The 17,545-nt window shown below is 46.8% G+C and overlaps 1 protein-coding gene across 3 annotated transcripts in view; it reads right to left on the bottom strand.

Annotated features, from left to right (window-relative positions):
• STAB2 (stabilin 2) overlaps window positions 1-17,545 on the bottom strand; it is a 166,693-nt gene that overhangs the window by 61,663 nt on the left and 87,485 nt on the right. For 2 of the 3 annotated variants that reach the window (XM_045467010.1, XM_045467012.1), the window contains 9 exons: window positions 17,110-17,205; window positions 14,741-14,788; window positions 13,170-13,306; window positions 12,646-12,760; window positions 10,229-10,306; window positions 7,570-7,668; window positions 7,374-7,481; window positions 4,287-4,418; window positions 392-520 (listed from right to left, as the gene is read on the bottom strand). In XM_045467010.1, coding sequence (XP_045322966.1) covers window positions 392-520; window positions 4,287-4,418; window positions 7,374-7,481; window positions 7,570-7,668; window positions 10,229-10,306; window positions 12,646-12,760; window positions 13,170-13,306; window positions 14,741-14,788; window positions 17,110-17,205 — 942 coding nt within the window. The remainder of the gene's footprint in view (window positions 1-391; window positions 521-4,286; window positions 4,419-7,373; window positions 7,482-7,569; window positions 7,669-10,228; window positions 10,307-12,645; window positions 12,761-13,169; window positions 13,307-14,740; window positions 14,789-17,109; window positions 17,206-17,545) is intronic. The other variant, XM_045467011.1, reaches the window with a different exon arrangement.

The following is a 17,545-nucleotide window of genomic DNA, read 5'->3' as shown; positions in this document are numbered from 1 at the left end:
CCCACCTCTTTATTTTCTCTCCTCATAGACCAGGTTTGGCCAATATCTGCCATAGGTGGACCATAGCCCCCCTCTGAGCCTGCGCTAGGCATGGCTTGTTTTCCCTTTCACGAAGACCATGGCTTGAGAATTCTGCTCAATACAACCCCCCAGGCATGTTCCCAGGTACTCAAGGTATAATTTATTGCACCAGATTTTGAGTCCATTGGGGTAGGGATCATGTCTTATATACCTTTATAGAGCCAAGCTGATTCTGCTTTTTTGTACGTCAGAGATGCTCACTCAGTGTTTTTCAACTGAATTGAGATATCCTGATAGATGAAACTTATGCTTAACAAATTTATAAAAAACTAAGCCAACAGTTGCATCATTGGCCTTGGATATAACTTACTTGTACAATCGTAGTGTCGTTGTTGTCACATCTATTCTTCTGAATTTCCAGAACTTTCCCCAAACCATGGATCACTCCCTTGTCAGTGGCTGCATTGGTGTAGTTTATTGGAGCCTCATTTACGTAGAGCTATAACCAAGAGGGTTAAGAGTGAGTTTTAGTGTAGTGATTTCAAGGGAAGTAGGGAAGATCGGGATTGGAGGCAACAATATCACAACAACCTAGGAGATATTCCAGTATTCACCTGGAAGGTAACACACTGTAGTGGAAAAGGCTCTCCTAAGGGAGGAGAGTCTAATTAACAGTCTCGCATCTGGCACCAACTCGTTGTGTGACAATGGGCCAATGGGTTTTCCTCTCTAAATCTCAACTTCCTCTTTTGTAAAAGGAAGAGGCTGTTCTAGAGAATCTCTAAGGTTTCACTCCACCTCTCACATTAGTTGGTTTATGACCATTTGAGGAATTCTGAATCATGATTGTTATGTTAGTTCCACTGGCAAAATGGCACCACGGGCGTGCTCAGCTGTGCTGTGGACTGGTGGTCCTGGAGGTGTGAATGCCTTCCAAAACGAAGATGTGGAGAATGAGACTCATTGGCCTTTCAGCACATCTCTATGGTTAATTGGCAAGCAACCCTCACAAAGGCCAAGTGACAGGCACTTAAGAAAAAAAAATAACTAGCATTTTTTTAGTGTTTTTGTTTGTGAAAAAAGTTCCACTAGATAGTATCATTTCCCAGTGTGTGGTGAATGTTCAGAGGTTCTTCATGAAAGGCTGCTAACTCCAATTCAACTTTGAGCTATAACTTGTTTTATTTTGATTTTTTTTAAGGAGAGGATACCTTAATGATTGAGTAATAGAAAACAAGGGAATCTACTAGTTCGTTCATTAATGTAACTAATAAAACTGGAAACAAATGGTTCTTTAAAAAATTGGTCTGTGTGTGTGTGTGTGTGTGTGTGTGTGTGTGTGTGAGTTGGGAGAAGGGGAAATCTTCAGTGCACTAAGAAAAAGTTAAGTTTGTAACCAATAAGGGCTTCAAAATGATTAATAACATCCCCAGACTCCCCACAGCAGCAATATTAAAATGATTCTTCCAAGTGCTGAAACTTGAACTCCCATGGAATGTTGAAGTCCCTTATGTTTATTTGAAGTCAGGTGACTTTCCACTGGGTGTTGAGGTAAATCACGGCCGAGCTCCACAGGTGTTCTAGCGTCTGTGTAGATCTGTAAGACTAGCCGGGAACTTCACTGGTCATGTCGAATGGTGGTTGCACCACAAACTTCCAGAATTCTGAGACACTGAACACTTTAAAAAAATATCAAAATGGTAGAACTTCTGATGCTGTAATACTGTTGATTTGCATGAAAAAAGTCTGAATCATCTTCATCGTGAGATGTACTCAGGGAATTACAGGCTGAATTAAAATTTTTATTTGAGGGGCGCCTGGGTGGCTCAGTCGGCTAAGCGGCCAACTTCGGCTCAGGTCATGATCTCGTGGTCCGTGAGTTCTAGCCCCGCATCGGGCTCTGTACTGACAGCTCAGAGCCTGGAGCCTGCTTCAGATTCTGTGTCTCCCTCTCTCTGACTCTCCCCTGTTCATGCTCTGTCTCTCCCTGTCTCAAAAATAAATAAACGTTAAAAAAAAAATTAAATAAAAAATAAAATTTTTATTTGAACACAACTTTACTCGATTAGAGAGATTTTCCCTACAACTCTGTTGTCCTAAGAGAAAGCAAATGAGTTATCAATAAAAGCAAAACCTTGACTGTAAGAGAACTATTTGTTTATTTTAGGATAAAGCCTCTATTGTAAGATTTCTCTAGATCAAAGAATTTCCGAGCAAATGGAAAATAACTGTGACAGAGTTAAAATTGCTCCAACTAAATGCATTAGAAAATTCGTCTTTCTGTGATGAAATAAGAAATGATATGGGGTGCCTGGGTGGCTCAGTCGGTTTAGTGTCCGACTTCGGCTCAGGTCATGATCTCGCGGTCGGTGAGTTCGAGCCCCGCGTTGGGCTCTGTGCTGACAGCTCAGAGCCTGGAGCCTGTTTCAGATTCTGTGTCTCCCTCTCTCTCTGACCCTCCCCTGTTCATTCTCTGTCTCTCTCTGTCTCAAAAATAAACGTTACAAAAAAAAAAAAAAAAAGAAATGATACAGTTCGGTGTGCCGGGGTGGCTCAGTCGGTTAAGTGGCCGACTTCGGCTCAGGTCATGATCTCACCATTCATGGGTTCGAATCCCATGTTGGGCTTTCTGCTGTCAGCACAGAGCCCGCTTCGGATCCTCTGTCCTTCTTTCTCTTTGCCCCTCCTCCACTTGCATACTCTCACAAACTCTCTCTCTCAAAAACAAATAAACATTTAAAAAAATGATATGGATAAAAACAAAAAAATAAGTTATTTACCAATCAAAACTTGCTTAATGGGAAAAATAAGAAAATGTATCTAAAAGGATCTCTTCAAAGTTATTGTACAATAGGTGGGATTATTTACAGGAGTCAGAGGAGAATATTTGGAGTTAGATTATTCTGTAAGACTCAAGCTCTTTTTTTTTTTTTTTTTTAACCCAAGCAGGTTAAAACAAAACGCACACTAAAATTAACTTGTGGTTCAATGACAATACCATTGAGAGCATTGCTTTTAAGATTGCACTTTTTTATTTTTATTTTTTAAAGTTTATTTATTTTTGAGAGGGAGAGAGAGAGAGAGAGAGGGAGAGTACAAGTAGCGGAGTGGCAGAGAGAGAGAGGGAGACACAGAATGCCAAGCAGGCTCCAGGCTCTGAGCTGTCAGCACAGAGCCTGATGCAGGGCTTGAACCCATGAACTGTTAGACCTGAACTCAAGTCAGATGTTTAACTGAAAAAATTTTTTAATGTTTATTTTTGAGAGAAAGAGACAGAGAGAGAGAGAGAGAGAGAGAGAGAGAGAGAGCAGGGGAGGGGCAGAGAGAGACAGGGAGACAAAGAATCGGAAGCAGGTTCCAGGCTCCGAGCTGTCAGCACAGAGCCCAATGGGGGCTCGAACTCACAAACTGTGAGATCTTGACCTGAGCCACAGTTGGACATTTAACCAACTGAGCCACTCAGGAGCCCCTACACTTGAAATACCTCAAATGTTTAGTCTCATCAATTCTTTTTCATGAATCCTGAAGACTTTGAAATAATTAGGGGTTGTGTGAGGTAAATACTGAGCATCCGTGTGGGGGCAGTCGGTCCCAGGACCGCGGTCTGTGCGATCAGGCAATCATGACGTTACTCATTTGGCTGCTGGACCCCACGTGTCACTTGGCCCCCTCAGCCAGTGCCATGTCCTGGGAGTTGGGGTTTGCTGCCATGTCCACTGTTATCTTAGAGAGTGCTCAGGGACTGTCTGTTGGGTTTGTTAGGAATCACTGTCAAAGGGCACCTGTGACTGCTGGAATTCAAATACCGTGATTAGTGAAGCCGCACTGATTGTCCCGAGGCTGGTAACAGGGAGTGTGTTGAAGCTTGACAGTCTGTTTTCTCTTTACGGTGGAACATAGGCAACTGTCCTTTGTGGATAAGGCGGAGGAAGCACTGGTGAGATTTGTTTCAACATGGAAGTGATGATGGTGGATAGGTGCTAAGACCCTCATTCCTGTCATTCCTGTTGTTTTGGTTTTGTTTTTTGGTTTATATATTTATTTTGAGAGAGATAGAGACAGCGGGAGCAGGGGAGGGGCAGAGAGAGGGGGGGAGAGAGAGAATTCCAAGCAGGCTCCATGCTGCCAGGGCAGAGCCCAAGGCGGGGCTCGAACCCACGAAACCCATGAGATCATGACCTGAGCCGAAACCAAGAGTCGGAAGCTTAACCGACTGGGCTGCCCAGGCACCCCTCCTTCCTGGGTGATAAGTAAAAGGATCGCACCTGGTTGTCACGGAGGAAGAAGCCGATGAAGTAGGAAAAGCCCAGCATGGTCTCCCGGTGCATGCCGTTGTGCAGGTTGTTCTTCAGGAGTTTCTCCTCCAAGACCACGTGATACCTGAGCACGTCCTCCTCCTGGGCAACACACAGAACTGAGAGTCAACCCATAGGTCAGCCTGTCCCAGTCACTTGCCAGGAACCGTGGGGATCACAAGAGCAACAGCTTGTTGAACTGCAAGTTTTTGCCAAGACATCATGAGGCGATAGATGTTAAATACTAAATCTGAGACGCAATACCTCGGACTTGGCCGGTCTTCCATGTGGGATGGTCAGGAACTCCTGATGTGTGACCCTAAAACCCAGACTGAGATGATTTCTTTGAAGAGATGTGCTGTGAAGAGAGGGTCCCCATACCCCAGCCTGCCTTTCGCCTCAGGGGTTACAAGAGGAGATTCGATGGGATGTTTTGAAGAACATGATCTGTGTGCCCTGCAGATAGGGTGACCTGTGGGACCAGGTTATACTCAGAGCTGAGCAATCTCATGTCATAGCTGGCTGGCAGGGTGGAGGGGGGAGGAGGGTGGACAGGCCAGCACTCCCAGCGCTGGCTTGGGACGAGAGAGGACATGTGTCCTGTGGACCAGATGTGTGGTTCTCTGAGAGAACTGGGGCCTTAGGTCCTATCTTAGATGGGTGCTCACTGGGGCAGACAGGCTCCCCCTGGGGAAAAGCCGGAGGCGGGTTCTGGATGCTTAGGGTCCAAGGAGGAGATAAATGACTACAGCAGGATGCGTGCACACAGGTCAGGGGACAGCAGTCAGAGACCACTGGTGATGGGTGGGGTCTCTGAAGGACCCACCAAAGTGGGGAGAGGGTAGGAAGAGGGAGGGGGAGAGAGCTTTGAAACCCTGACCTGGCCCAGAAACAGCAATGGCATCTCAAGATGGTACCAGTTAGGTAAGACCCTTCCTACCCTTTTCAGTTCTCTTCCTGAGAACCCCGAACCCACCCTCCACACTCTGCTTTTGTGATGCCACAGCTGCGACTGCAGTCCACAGTTTTCCTTTGCCTGGGCTCCTGGTAGGTTCTGCCAGTAGAAAGTGATAGAAGGAGACTGTGAGGCCTATTAGAACTGAAGGAGGGATAAGGGATTTCCTCCTTCTGTTTGCTTCCTGTTTCTATGGGCATCACCAAAGCCCCGCTCTGCACCCCGGAGGGGCAGCTGGATCTGGAGGGAAGGGCTTCTCAGCCCCTGCCAGGCAACACCCTCTGCTGGAGTCTGGGTCCTGGACCCCCAGGGACCCCCCTCCAGGGTCAGAGACGCCAGGTGAACATTGCCCCCTCCTCAGAGGTTGGAGTTACAGCTCCGAGAGGCTCTTCCTCTGCATTTCTCTAAATTTTAGTAATTCTAACCTCTTCCCTTTGCTCTTCCAGCCTTTTGGGTCTAGATGCTTCCTGCTACTGCTACCTCTGTGACTTCTCTCTCCCTCCTTTTAACCTTTCAGTTATGTTTACACAGCTTTGTACCCGATCAACAATTCATGATATTAAACTCTCTCCGGTATGGCTTCTGTCTCCTGATGGACCCTGGTTGATTCAAGAACAAGCCCCCTCCTCCAGTTTCTCACCTAGACAAAGCCCCAGCAGGGAACAGTGAGAGATGTGATTTGAAATCTATTTCGACATGTTGATTATTACTGGAATTTTTTTTAACTTAATTGAGACTGTGTTTGTGACTTCACATGGTCATAGGACTTTTGGGAAAAACGGAAAAGTTGTGGGATTGCCTGAAGTTTCATCCCAGGGGAGGAAAAGAATATTTTCCACTGGACACATTCAAAGGGATTGGGGCAGGGCAGAGGAGATCCCAGGATACTGATCCCATCCCAGGTGTCTTGCTTTTTCAATATGCGAGTCACAAAAATCTAGGACAGTGTCCCTGACTTCATGGAGTTTATAATCTACTTGGAGAGCTAAGGTTCTCTCACTTGAAAGGACAATTCACCCAGATAGTACTGCAGGGGTGTGCAAATGGTCTGAATTCAGAGGCAGGGGAGATTTTCTGAAGGCTCTGGTGGCCAGGGCCAGCTTCCCTGAGGCAGTCAGAGTGGACTTGAAGAATAGGTAGGGAGATTCAGGAGGTAGTGAAGGCAAAAGGGCAGTGTGTGTGTGTGTGTGTGTGTGTGTGTGTGTATGCACGCACATGTGTGTGTGCACATGTGTGGGTAGATATGAACAAAGGCACCAAACACATCTTGGCTTGTTTAGGGTCTCTGAGACCGTCCCTCCGGTTAGACCACGTGGTTTCTGCAGAGAATGGGTGGGCCCAAGGATGACACTAAGGGGCTTCACAGGTAAGTCCGCATTTCGTTAGTATCTGGGGCTCAGTCACCCTATTTGAAGATGTAAGGGAAAGAAAGCTGTGTGCTTGCTGTGCAAATACACCTTCAAACATGTCCTCTCATCATGGGGCAGGGGGCTGGGGGCAGGGGGCTGGGGGCAGGGCAACCCCCGGCCCCTATGTGAAAATTCCGGAGCCACCACCGAATAGAGGATGAATGGTGGCCAGTTAACGGAGGCCTTAGATATCTGGGGAGGTAGTCTGAACTGAGATGGGGACGCATTCAAGGGTTTTGAGGCAGACAGTGTCATATTGGAGCTCTGCATTCTTTGGCAAAATCCTTTGACAAATTTGGGCTGTGTAGCCCCAGATGTTAGAAACCAGGAAGGACAGAGGTGGGAGAAGAGGATGAAGACAGAGACCACCCGCTTTCTCTCCGTCCTTGCCGCAGACACCTCAGTGGCCCGGGGCCAGAGAGGCAGGGCCGGGAAGGAGGGTGACTATGAGGATCCTTCCAGGTTCCTGGGACACCTGCATCCTCGTGTCCAAGGGCCCCAGTGTGTGCTTCCATGGGTATGAATGAAACAAGAAAGCAGAGAAAGTCTCAGTGCGGGTTTACGTTAAGTGTCTGCACATGGACAAGGAAGTTTTGATCGAAAGAGTGAGATTGTACATGACTGATGGATGGAAAAAGGTTGAGTTTGAACCTTCAGAAAATAATTTGCCTGGTTATCCTTCCCAATACCTACTAGAGTTGCAATCTTCTTCTCCCGGATGTAATTCTCAATGGCGTCGTTGTTTGGAGCAAACACTGTATAAGCATCAGCTGCCTCGATCGCACTCGCCAGATTATATTGCTGCAATGGAGGGAGACAAGAACGCGTGAGGGATTCCCGTTGCCAGGTAACCTGAGCGAGTGGGTCACGCAGAGAATTTGGTACCTACAATGATGTAGCCCCGGAAGATGGAATAGTTGGGCATCTGGTCCAGCCGCGTGAGCAGGTTTGGTAGGGAGCCAGTTAGACTTCTTCGAGGCACCAGAACCTGGGGAAGGAAGCCCCCAAACTCTGTTAGCATGTGTCAGCAGGGCTTGTTGCCCTCTGGTACGTAGGTTCATGTCACGTGACAATATGCAATGAAGAGTGCCTCTGCGCATTAAAAAAAATTTTTTTTAACGTTTATTTATTTTTGAGACAGAAAGAGACAGAGCATGAACAGGGGAGGGGCAGAGAGAGAGGGAGACACAGAATCTGAAACAGGCTCCAGGCTCTGAGCTGTCAGCACAGAGCCCGACGCCGGGCTCGAACTCACGGACCGTGAGATCATAACCTGAGCCGAAGTCGGACGCTTAACCGACCAAGACACCCAGGCGCCCCTCTCTGCGCATTTTAAAAAGGGCACCATTTCCTCTGACACTTGGTGATACCAAATGGGTGCACAGCCTGGGGAGTGAAGGGGGCTGGGTTTTAGCCAGGCGCCTTTATACACGGCACAACTTGTACAAGTGTTCCTGGTGGCCATGACGAAGGTCCAAGGGCGGGTATAGGAGGTCCTTAGGGGGCCAGCGCAACCCAGAGGCTAGGCAGAGACCTTGAGCCAGTTGACAGGTGTCCAGGAATCTTTTGTGGTCACATAACTTCTTCCTCAATCCAGTTATTTAACCATGAGGGGCCTTAGTTGTCTCAGTTTTTAAAAAGAGTGTTTATTTATTTATTTATTTTGAGAGAGAGCAAGCACGAGCGAGGGAGGGACAGGGAGAGAGAGAGGGAGACAGAGAGAATCCCAAGCAGGCTCCGCACTGTCAGTGCCGAGCCCGACGTGGGGCTCGAACTCACGAACCATGAGATCATGGCCTGAGCTGAAATCAAGAATTGACGCTTAACTGACTGAGCCACCTGGGTGCCCCTTATCTGTCCTATTTGTGACGTGAGGACAGTCACGTCTATTTTCTTAGGGCCGGTGTAAAAATTAAATGAGAGAACGTGACGGGATATTTTGTACGGTGCCTTGTACCTGCTGGGCTGTCAACCATCCTAACTGTCACCGTGGATGAGGCTGGGTGCCACTGCAGCCGAGGGACACAGCGGTGCGGCCCACCCCCCTGGGACCTGCCGTCAGGTGGGAGGGCATCGTGTGCTGGATGAACCATACACCTAGTTCATCCCATGGGAGGACAGAGGAAGGAGAAAGGCATAAAACCAGCATTTGTGGAGGGAAGGCCTGCTGGGCAGCAGGCATTGAGAGAGAAGGTGTTATTTAATTCTTACCAGAGGAGAAAAATGAGGCTCAGATTGGTTTTGTGGCTTGCCCAAGGTCACATAGCTAGCTACGGGCTGGTACCCAGATAGTACATGCCATCCTTGATGATATGGGCCGCAGGGATGAAGGAAGGCTTGAAAGAGGAGGTGAGACCTGAACTGGCCCCATGATAATACTCAGTTCAGGAGACAGACTGAGGTATCGCTGTACTAACAAGGTGTGTAAATGAGACGGGGTAATTTTATGTTTTCCAAAAAGGTTTTTAGTCCTTTGGAAAGCCAGGATTGGAGAAGAAAAATACCCTTGCTAAGTAATGTTCTTCATAAGCCCAGGGAGCCTGTGTGGCTCAGTCGGTTAAGCGTCTGATTCCTGATTTCGGCTCCGGTCGTGATCTCACAGTTCATGTGTTCAAGCCCCGCGTCAGGCTCTGCGCTGACAGTGAGGAGCCTGCTTGGGATTCTCTCTCTCTCTCTCTCTCTCTCTCTCTCTCTCTCTCCCTCCCTCCCTCCTTCCTCCCCCACTCTAAGTAAATAGACATTAAAAAAAAAGTCATAAACCCAACATGTTTCTGTGCAAGTGATGAATCACTTGCTCAAAAATGTTTTTCTTAATGCCTCTCAGTAATACAAAGAAATTGCAAGGTTTTTACAAAATCACGCATCGAGGAGTCTTAAAATTGCCTCTCTTTTCTGAATAGAAATAGTTGAACTTTTCTGTAAATTAAAATCAAAAGTGAGTATATAAGTGCCAAGTGAGGATAATTTTAGTTAAAATGCTATTAGTTAATTGTCTTTTCCAATCTCCCACCTTTCAAAAGTTCCCAATGTACCCTCACTTCTCACCTTAATTTTCAATGAAAATCCTAATATAGTAACTGAAAATTACAGGATAGCTTAAACTCCCATTTCCCACTATGTTTTTTTTTTTTTTTAATCACATACCTTTGAGTACCGTTGAATTGTGTCTTAGAAGAAAATGAAAATCTCAAAATACCTTCTCTACCCTTTTCCATTTTTTTCTAGGGCCTTCCTTCCCCCCATCTTTTTAGGGTGCAACAATGCAGAAAGGGGAGAGGAAAACTATACATAACCCCTTGCTTCTCCTCCAGTTCTTGATTAAGATATCCTAATAAGTAAGAAATATAATCTAGATGACCATCCTTGATGTAGGGCCCGTGGCAGAATATAGCCTGAATAAATAGGCTGAGTCTGACCGAATGAACAGAGCTTCTAAACAGTTTTAACACTAAAGTCATGGAGCACAACACAGGTTACTTTTACATTAAGGGTCGGCTGTCCCCGCAAAAGACACAGAACAGGATGTGTGAAACATTACAAGTCTGTACCTTGTTGATGATGTGTATCACGCCATTTGTGGCTGCATTGTCGCTGTCAATGACAGATGCTCCTTCGATTGTGATATTCTGTAAATGCAAGCCACCATCAGAAGGTGAGTGTCCTTAGAGTCGTACATCCACGGATTGAAAGTGTTTCTGGGTTTTACACTTCTTGAGCAGTAGCAACTCTCACGCTTTGGATTATGACCCAAAGCTAGAAATGTCCTTAATTGTGACACACTAGACATCATACACACACACACACACACACACACACGCATGCACACAATCAAAATGAAGTGATACTTTCCTCTACTATTTGGGAGGTCCCAGAATACCAATTCTTGTCTTTTCTATTTCATTCGGAGAGTGCTGGTTGAGGCTCACCAAAGTGATCCTGCAGTTTGAAAAGCAGTGTAGACAGTGTTGTGTGGGTTGAATTGTGTCCTCAATATTCATACGTTGGAGTCCTAACCCCTAGTACCTCAGAATGGGGCCTATTTGGAAATAGGGTCTTTATAGAGGTAATCACATTAAAATGAGATCATTATGGTAGGTCTTAGTTCAATATGGCTGGTGTTCTTATAAGAAGAGGAAATTTGGACATAGCTGTACAGGGAGAACACTGTGTGAGCGTGAAGAAGGCCATGTCCAAGCCAAGAAGAGAGGCTGGAACAGCTCCTTCCACAGCCCTTGGGAACAAATCTTGCTCACACCTCGATCTTGGACTTCTGGCCTCCAGAACCTTGAGACAAAATTCTCTGTTGTTTGAGCCACTCGCTTTGTGGCGCGTGGTGAAAGCAGCCTTAGCCAACTAATGGGGACAGTAACCGACTTTCCTGATCAGCATCCAGCTACTTTTCAAGAGCATTAATTACCCCACCTACCCACCAACCCGGTCACCAACTAACCATGACACAACTGGGACTCCATTCTCTCTACTTTCCTTTCTTCTTCTCCTCACCATTACCCTTTATTTAAAATCCCTTCTGGGACCCTAGGTGCAGAAGGGGACTCGTCTCACCCTGAGCAGCTCCCAAGTTACATCAGCAGAATCCCTGAAATAAGCATTCCTGGCCACCTTGCACACCTCTTTTGGTTAAAGGGAGACATTTATATCAGACATAGGAACCCATTAAAAATGTGTCTCTGGTGATTAGTTCCTCCAGGTCAATGGTCCCAACTGATTTGTCTCAGAATGTATAGAACCTGCGATTAGCCTGCCTAGGATGGGTGTTCAATAAATGCTTGCTAAGAGAATCAGCTAAAACACTGAAGGAAGGGGTGCCTGGGTAGCTCAGGTGGTTAAATGTCTGACTTGGGCTCGGGTCATGATCTCGTGGTTCATGGGGTCGAGCCCCACATCAGGCTCTGTGCTGACAGCTCGGAACCTGGAACCTGCTTCAGATTCTGTGTCTCCCTCTCTCTCTACCCCTCCCCGCTCGTGCTCTGTCTCTCTCTCTCTCTCTCTCAAAAATAAATAAACATAAAAAAAATTAAACACTTATGGAAAACAACACATTGATATATGTATGTAATGCACTGGAATTATAATATGTAAAGAATCCATGGGCTGTATGCAACTCTTTTTGGCTTTCTAAAAAGACTGATCTGATGAAGTACATACATTCTGGTAATTCTAGGCATAGACCCTTTTCACAGTGCTCACGCCGATGAGTAGGAAGGTAAAAATGTTTTAGAGCAGTAATTCTAAGACATTTTGGACTGTGGCCCAGGGTCCACTGATGTGGCAGTTCCCACTTTCTAGCAGAATCATCATTTTCATCTTGTGCAGTTCACATAAAGAGCTATACAACACTGCCCTATGCAGCAGGGCAGCCAGACTTCCTGATGAAGACTGAATCTAAGTCCTGACACACGGCAGTAAGGGCCAGAGGGCAAGCTCTATGGGGCTCTGGCACTGCCCTAACTCCACGTAGAAGGTGCTCAACAGATATTTGTTGATCCACACCGACCTAATATACAATTTTAGCAATCTATAACGTCTCTAGTAGGTTACCAGTAATCAGCTTTTAGTTAACCATATACAAATAACCAAAGTTGTGAAATTGCATAACATTTACCCAGGACAATGGAAAGATTTGCCTTTGTGGATCAGTTTGTGGTCTGTTGGAAGGAGCCACATGGCCAACCAGTGGGGGGGGGGGGAGTGCACATTTTATAGGATCACTACTACAGAGTAATTGTGTGTGTGCACGCCTGTGTGTGTGTGTGTGTGTGTGTGTGTGTGTGTATGGATATATGTTGGCAGTTGTTGAAGCTGGGTGATGCCTACATGGAAGTTCTATTCTTGATCCATGTTTGCTCATGTTTGGACATTTCCACAACACAGAAATTGTTAAGAGGGCAGCATGAACACAGATGACACATCTCCACTAAACAGACAAATTACAACACTCTCTTACCCCATCTGCCTTTGCCAGGTGAAGGAAGTTGCCCTGCAAAGATGTTGCCAGCATGTCAGAAGGTGACAGAGCCCACAGATCTGCCACTCTGTACGTGCCTAGTAGCACATGGTATCTGAAACGACAGTCCGTAATGGCTACAGTGAAGGATCCATGCATGAGGCAGTATCATTGAGTAGTTAAGAAAATAGGTTCTGGAGCCAGAACCTCTTCCCCTGCAATTATCAGCCATGAAACCTTGGGTTAGTTACTTAATCACCCTTGCCTCAGTTTGCACATCTCTAAAATAGGTCTAATTTTAATGCCCATCTCATAGGGTTGCTGGGAGGATGAACTGAGTTACACCTAAGGCAGTTAGCACAGAGTTGGCTGTCAATAACGTTAACTGTTATCATTCTGGGGTAGGAGAGTTCTGGAACATTTGAGTTTCACGGATCTCAAGGACCACGTGACCTCCCTCCACTGAACTTCCTTCACACTGATGCTAATAAGATATCGTGAAGAATTAAATACATAATACCTACTTTATTAGGGCTGGAATATTGCTCCTGGACAACCAAAAGGCTTTTTCATCTTGGTCCATGTTCGCAATAGCTTGCGGGGAGGGCACGAGGACAGTGAGGTTTGAGGCGGCTGACAGCATGGCTTGTAGAGAAGCATTCTGAATCATAGGAGGGAAGGAAAGTAGGCCTGATTCACATTAGAGGACAGACAGCGCTGGCTGAATGCTTGGCAGAGATGAACACTTCCCATGTGAAGTAATTTCAGGGATACTGGAAAGGTCTTAGGGACCCCTTTCCCAAATCCATCCCACCCACTGGCTGGTGCCTCCTATGCTCTTATGAGATGCATTATTCTGATTTAAATTGTGAGTTTTGTCAAAAGGCACATTTTCCTGATCCTCCAGTCAGACTTTGAGTCATTTTCAGTCATTTACCCTTTAGTCTAAACAAAGAATCAGAGCACCGTCTTGATGATCATGTGTGTGTGGGTGTGTGTGCACATGTATGTGCGGAGAACCTTGGGAACCCTTGGATGCCCTTGGAATAAGGATGGTGGGAAGGTTATGGGAAGCATTTCAGCATGGGGGACACACTGGAGGCCTGAAATCAAACTTAACCTACTTTTCGTTCTTCCCTAGAGCCAGTTCTGGGTAGAAGTGGTACACTTAGGTTTAACAGCCACTCCCAGAAAAAACAAACAAAAAGCCTTCATTTGTAGTGTTCCCTGATTTCTGTGGTGTGTACCCTCCCACCACGGCTGATTTCAAGTATTGAAAGTAGGGTTGGGGAGGATGTGTTCTTGTGTATTGTGATGAGCTGGGTCCACTTCACCACCGGGCAAGCTTACGCATGTGGGGTTAGTCTACATGGAAATCATCATTGTACAATAGGATTCTCAGTCCCTGCCCTTCCATGTGGTGGGGGCAGAGAGGCCCTACACAGTAAGGAGCCGTCCCGGAGTGGACTACCTATCTTGGCACGTGTCTTCTCAAAGGGAATAAACCACTGGTCGTGAAGGGACCTTGGTCCACTCATGCAAAGATGAGAGAGATTCAGACAACTGGTACAGCGGGGATTGGATTCCGCATTAGAGAACTTTCCAGGGGAGAAGAAAAAGCTCCTCTAGGCATGTTGGGCTGACAGCTAAGTGCACGTGGATTACCCCAGATTGCAACTATGAATACCAAATCCAACTCGGTGAATTGCAATAATGATATGCTGAATTTTCACAAAGACCTCTTGATGCATGAAGCCATATGTATACATTTGAATTGGTTGAAAAGTTGACCCCTCCGGCTTAACCTAGACCAGAAGTTTTTAGCCCTGGTTGCGTGCTAGAATCACCCGGGAAGCTCTTACAATGCATGATGCCCAGGGTAAACCTCTGGCCAATGGAATCAGAGGGTGTGCAGGTGGGAGCCTCGGCATGGCTATTCAAAGCGATCCTAAAGTGCAGTCAGCGTGGAGAGCCACCGCTCTGGACGACTGCCTTCCTTCCTTCCTACCAGCTCCCCTCCTTTCGGTTTTCTGTTCTATGCCTTCCAAATTTCTAAAATTATGTACATTTCCTAAATTCCAACAAAGGTACTCACATTTATCCACTGGTTAAATATAGCTGCCGCAGAGAGAAATGACAACTCCTTATTCATGTCGTGCAAGGGAGGGAGGGAGAGATGAGAGAGAACACCAGAAAAGGAACAATGAATGAGAAGCATAACCACAGTGCGTGTCTGAGTAGCACGCACTTAGCCTTCCTATGGCTGGGCTCATTTGTGTTTCCAGCATGAATGGGAGCCCCAACTGGTTGAATTTCCACGTTGCCAGAGCTGCGCATTTCTTTCACGCTTAGTGGCTCCATTATCCTCTATATTTGAGGCAAAGAAGGAATTCCAGAAACTCCAGACAGAACAACCACCTGAAGTTCTTCCAAATTGGAATTGAGTTGTTAAGAACATGGCACCCAACCTCATGGAGGGCCACAGGGCTCAATGGCAGCCCTCTTTCAGAGCCAACCTTGAGTAGTGGCTTGGGAAGCAGGGCCCAACCACCCCGGTTTTCACTCTGGTTTGGTCATTTCCTAATTGCTTAGGCAAGTTACTTAGTCTCTCTGGGCCTCAATTTTCTTGTCTATAAGATGGGGATAATAAAACCTCCAACTGACAGGTTGATGTGAAATTTGGAGGACTTAAGGTTTTAAAGTGCTTAGAATAGAAGCTGTGATGCGGGCCATGCTCCGTCTTAGCCACTCCTACTTTGTATTTCTCTACCGTGGAATGTGTTAATGAACATGTATACTGAACCGCTGCGGTGGGCACCAGGTTGGAGTGAAGGGAGGGTAGAAGACACAAAAAGGAAAAGATGACTTCTGCCCTCACACAACTTTTACTTGTTTGGGGGAAGTTAAGACTTTGAAGGCAGTGCCATTAGATCAGTGACATGTGCAGGTGTGGTAGGGGAAACTCTGGCCCTTGAGTTGAAAACGACCAGGTTCATTTCCTGAGTCTGCCCTTTACTACCAGTGCGATCTTGGGCAAGTCACTTAACCTCTCTGAGAACTCAGGTGTCTCGTCTGAAAAATGAATATGATGATGCCTTGCTGCTGGGGTTATGAATGCCACAGGCATCCGTGTAGGGGACAGCATTTTAAAACTATTAAACACCATGAAAATGGCCACAATGGTTATCATATGCAAATATGCACAGAGGCAATAAATCTTAGAGTTGTCTCCACTCCTTTTTGAAAGTAGCTGAGGTTATTAAATGAGTTAGTAAATACCTATCAGATAGCGAATTAGTAAACTGACAAGGGCAAGAGTTGAGATGCATGAGTGATCTCCTAAGGGGGCTGCTCCAAGGGAGAAGGGGTGCAGGTGGGACATGAGTTGATGGCAGGAAGACGGGGAGAGGAGGCCAGGGTCTGTGGGAGAGGCGAGTGGAGCAGGTAACCGGATGGCTGGGCTAAGTGAGTGGAGCCCGCGTAGAGATGCCCAGAGCGCCGGGCTAAGGGTTTGGACCTCATCTTGCTTTCTGTTGAGGAGAGGGCATTGTGAAAGCAGAGTGTTGGGGCTTAGGTTTTAGGACGTGAGGCTCATGGGCAGTGAAAAACTGTTGGGTCACCCCTCCACGATCTGGGTGTCAGGAGCTCCTGTCCCAACAAGGTGAGTAGAAGGAAGAGCGTAAAGTGAAGGGTGGGCAGGACCCTGAAGAGGCAGGAAGGCCGAGGGCCAGATGGGCCATCAGCCCAGGGGAACGCGGGCTGGGGCGAGGCTTGGGTGGGAAGGGGGCGCAGCCCTGAGGACTGTGGGCCCGGTGGTTTCAGCAGAGAGGAGGGGCAGGAAGCAAAGTGCAGCAAGTTGAACAAAATGAAGTGAGAACATTTATCGATTTATTTCTCATTCAACAACTCTTTGTAAACACTGGGAGCGAAGTAGGAGACAAGACAAAGATCTGCCCTCAAGCGTTCACAGTCCTGAGGTTGGGGAGACAGACCATGTCTGAGCGAGGACAATTCGGTATGATGTGCATGGCCCTCTCCCTGAGTACTCGGCCCTGGTGGCTAAGTGCCCAAGCCCTGCACTTACACAGCCTCGGGCTGGATCCCCCACTCTGCCGCTGAGGCCCGCGGGCAGGTTACCTTAGATTGTCTTCTAGAGAGCTAGCAGGGTCAGTTAGCTGCTCATTAGGGAAGTTTGCGAACGGGAAGAGGTAGGACACCAAGAAAGGAAGTCCCCCTGCTTGGTGCATAGAAGGTACCAAACAAAAGCGAGCCCTCAGCAGCCTTTAGGCTTGTGACCCACAGAACACATATGCCATCTGCACGAAGCAGCTTGCTTCGTAGGGAATTTCCTGGAGCAAATGATTGGCACAGCACTGTAAAGGCATCCTAGCGAAGAGTTTTGTTTAGTTTCTAAAAGACTTTTGTCTTTATTATTCTGCACAAGAGCTTGTCTTGCTCACTTACCACGGCTGCATTTCCATAGCACAGAAGGCCATCTCCGTCATAGCCCTCTTGGCAAACACAGCTCCAGACACCAGAAGAAGTAAACTGACAGGTTGCCTGACAAAAGGAAGAGAAAAGAAAGAATTGGCATTCCTCACAAAAGATTTGCCTCGAGTTACATCCGTGAGCCCTCTGGCTCCATCTAAGGTGGGAACGTGCAGCTCTGGGGTTGGAAGATGTTGGGAGTGACCCACAGACCCTGCCCTGTAGCAATGAAAGGTTCCTGTCTACACGATTGGTGCCTCGCTGCTGGGCTATGAATGTCACATGCATCCATATAGGGGACAGGATTTTAAAACTGTCAAACACCATGAAAATGGCAACAACAGTTATCACATGCAAATGTGCCCAGAGGCAATAAACGTTAATCACAATTACATTCTGTCCTTTCATCCCT

This window comes from Leopardus geoffroyi, chromosome B4 (assembly GCF_018350155.1).
Source record: "Leopardus geoffroyi isolate Oge1 chromosome B4, O.geoffroyi_Oge1_pat1.0, whole genome shotgun sequence".
In the NCBI taxonomy this organism is placed as follows: Eukaryota; Metazoa; Chordata; class Mammalia; order Carnivora; family Felidae; genus Leopardus; species Leopardus geoffroyi.
The sequence above is the reverse complement of the archived record's forward strand: the minus strand, read 5'-3'. Positions and strand labels throughout refer to the sequence as shown.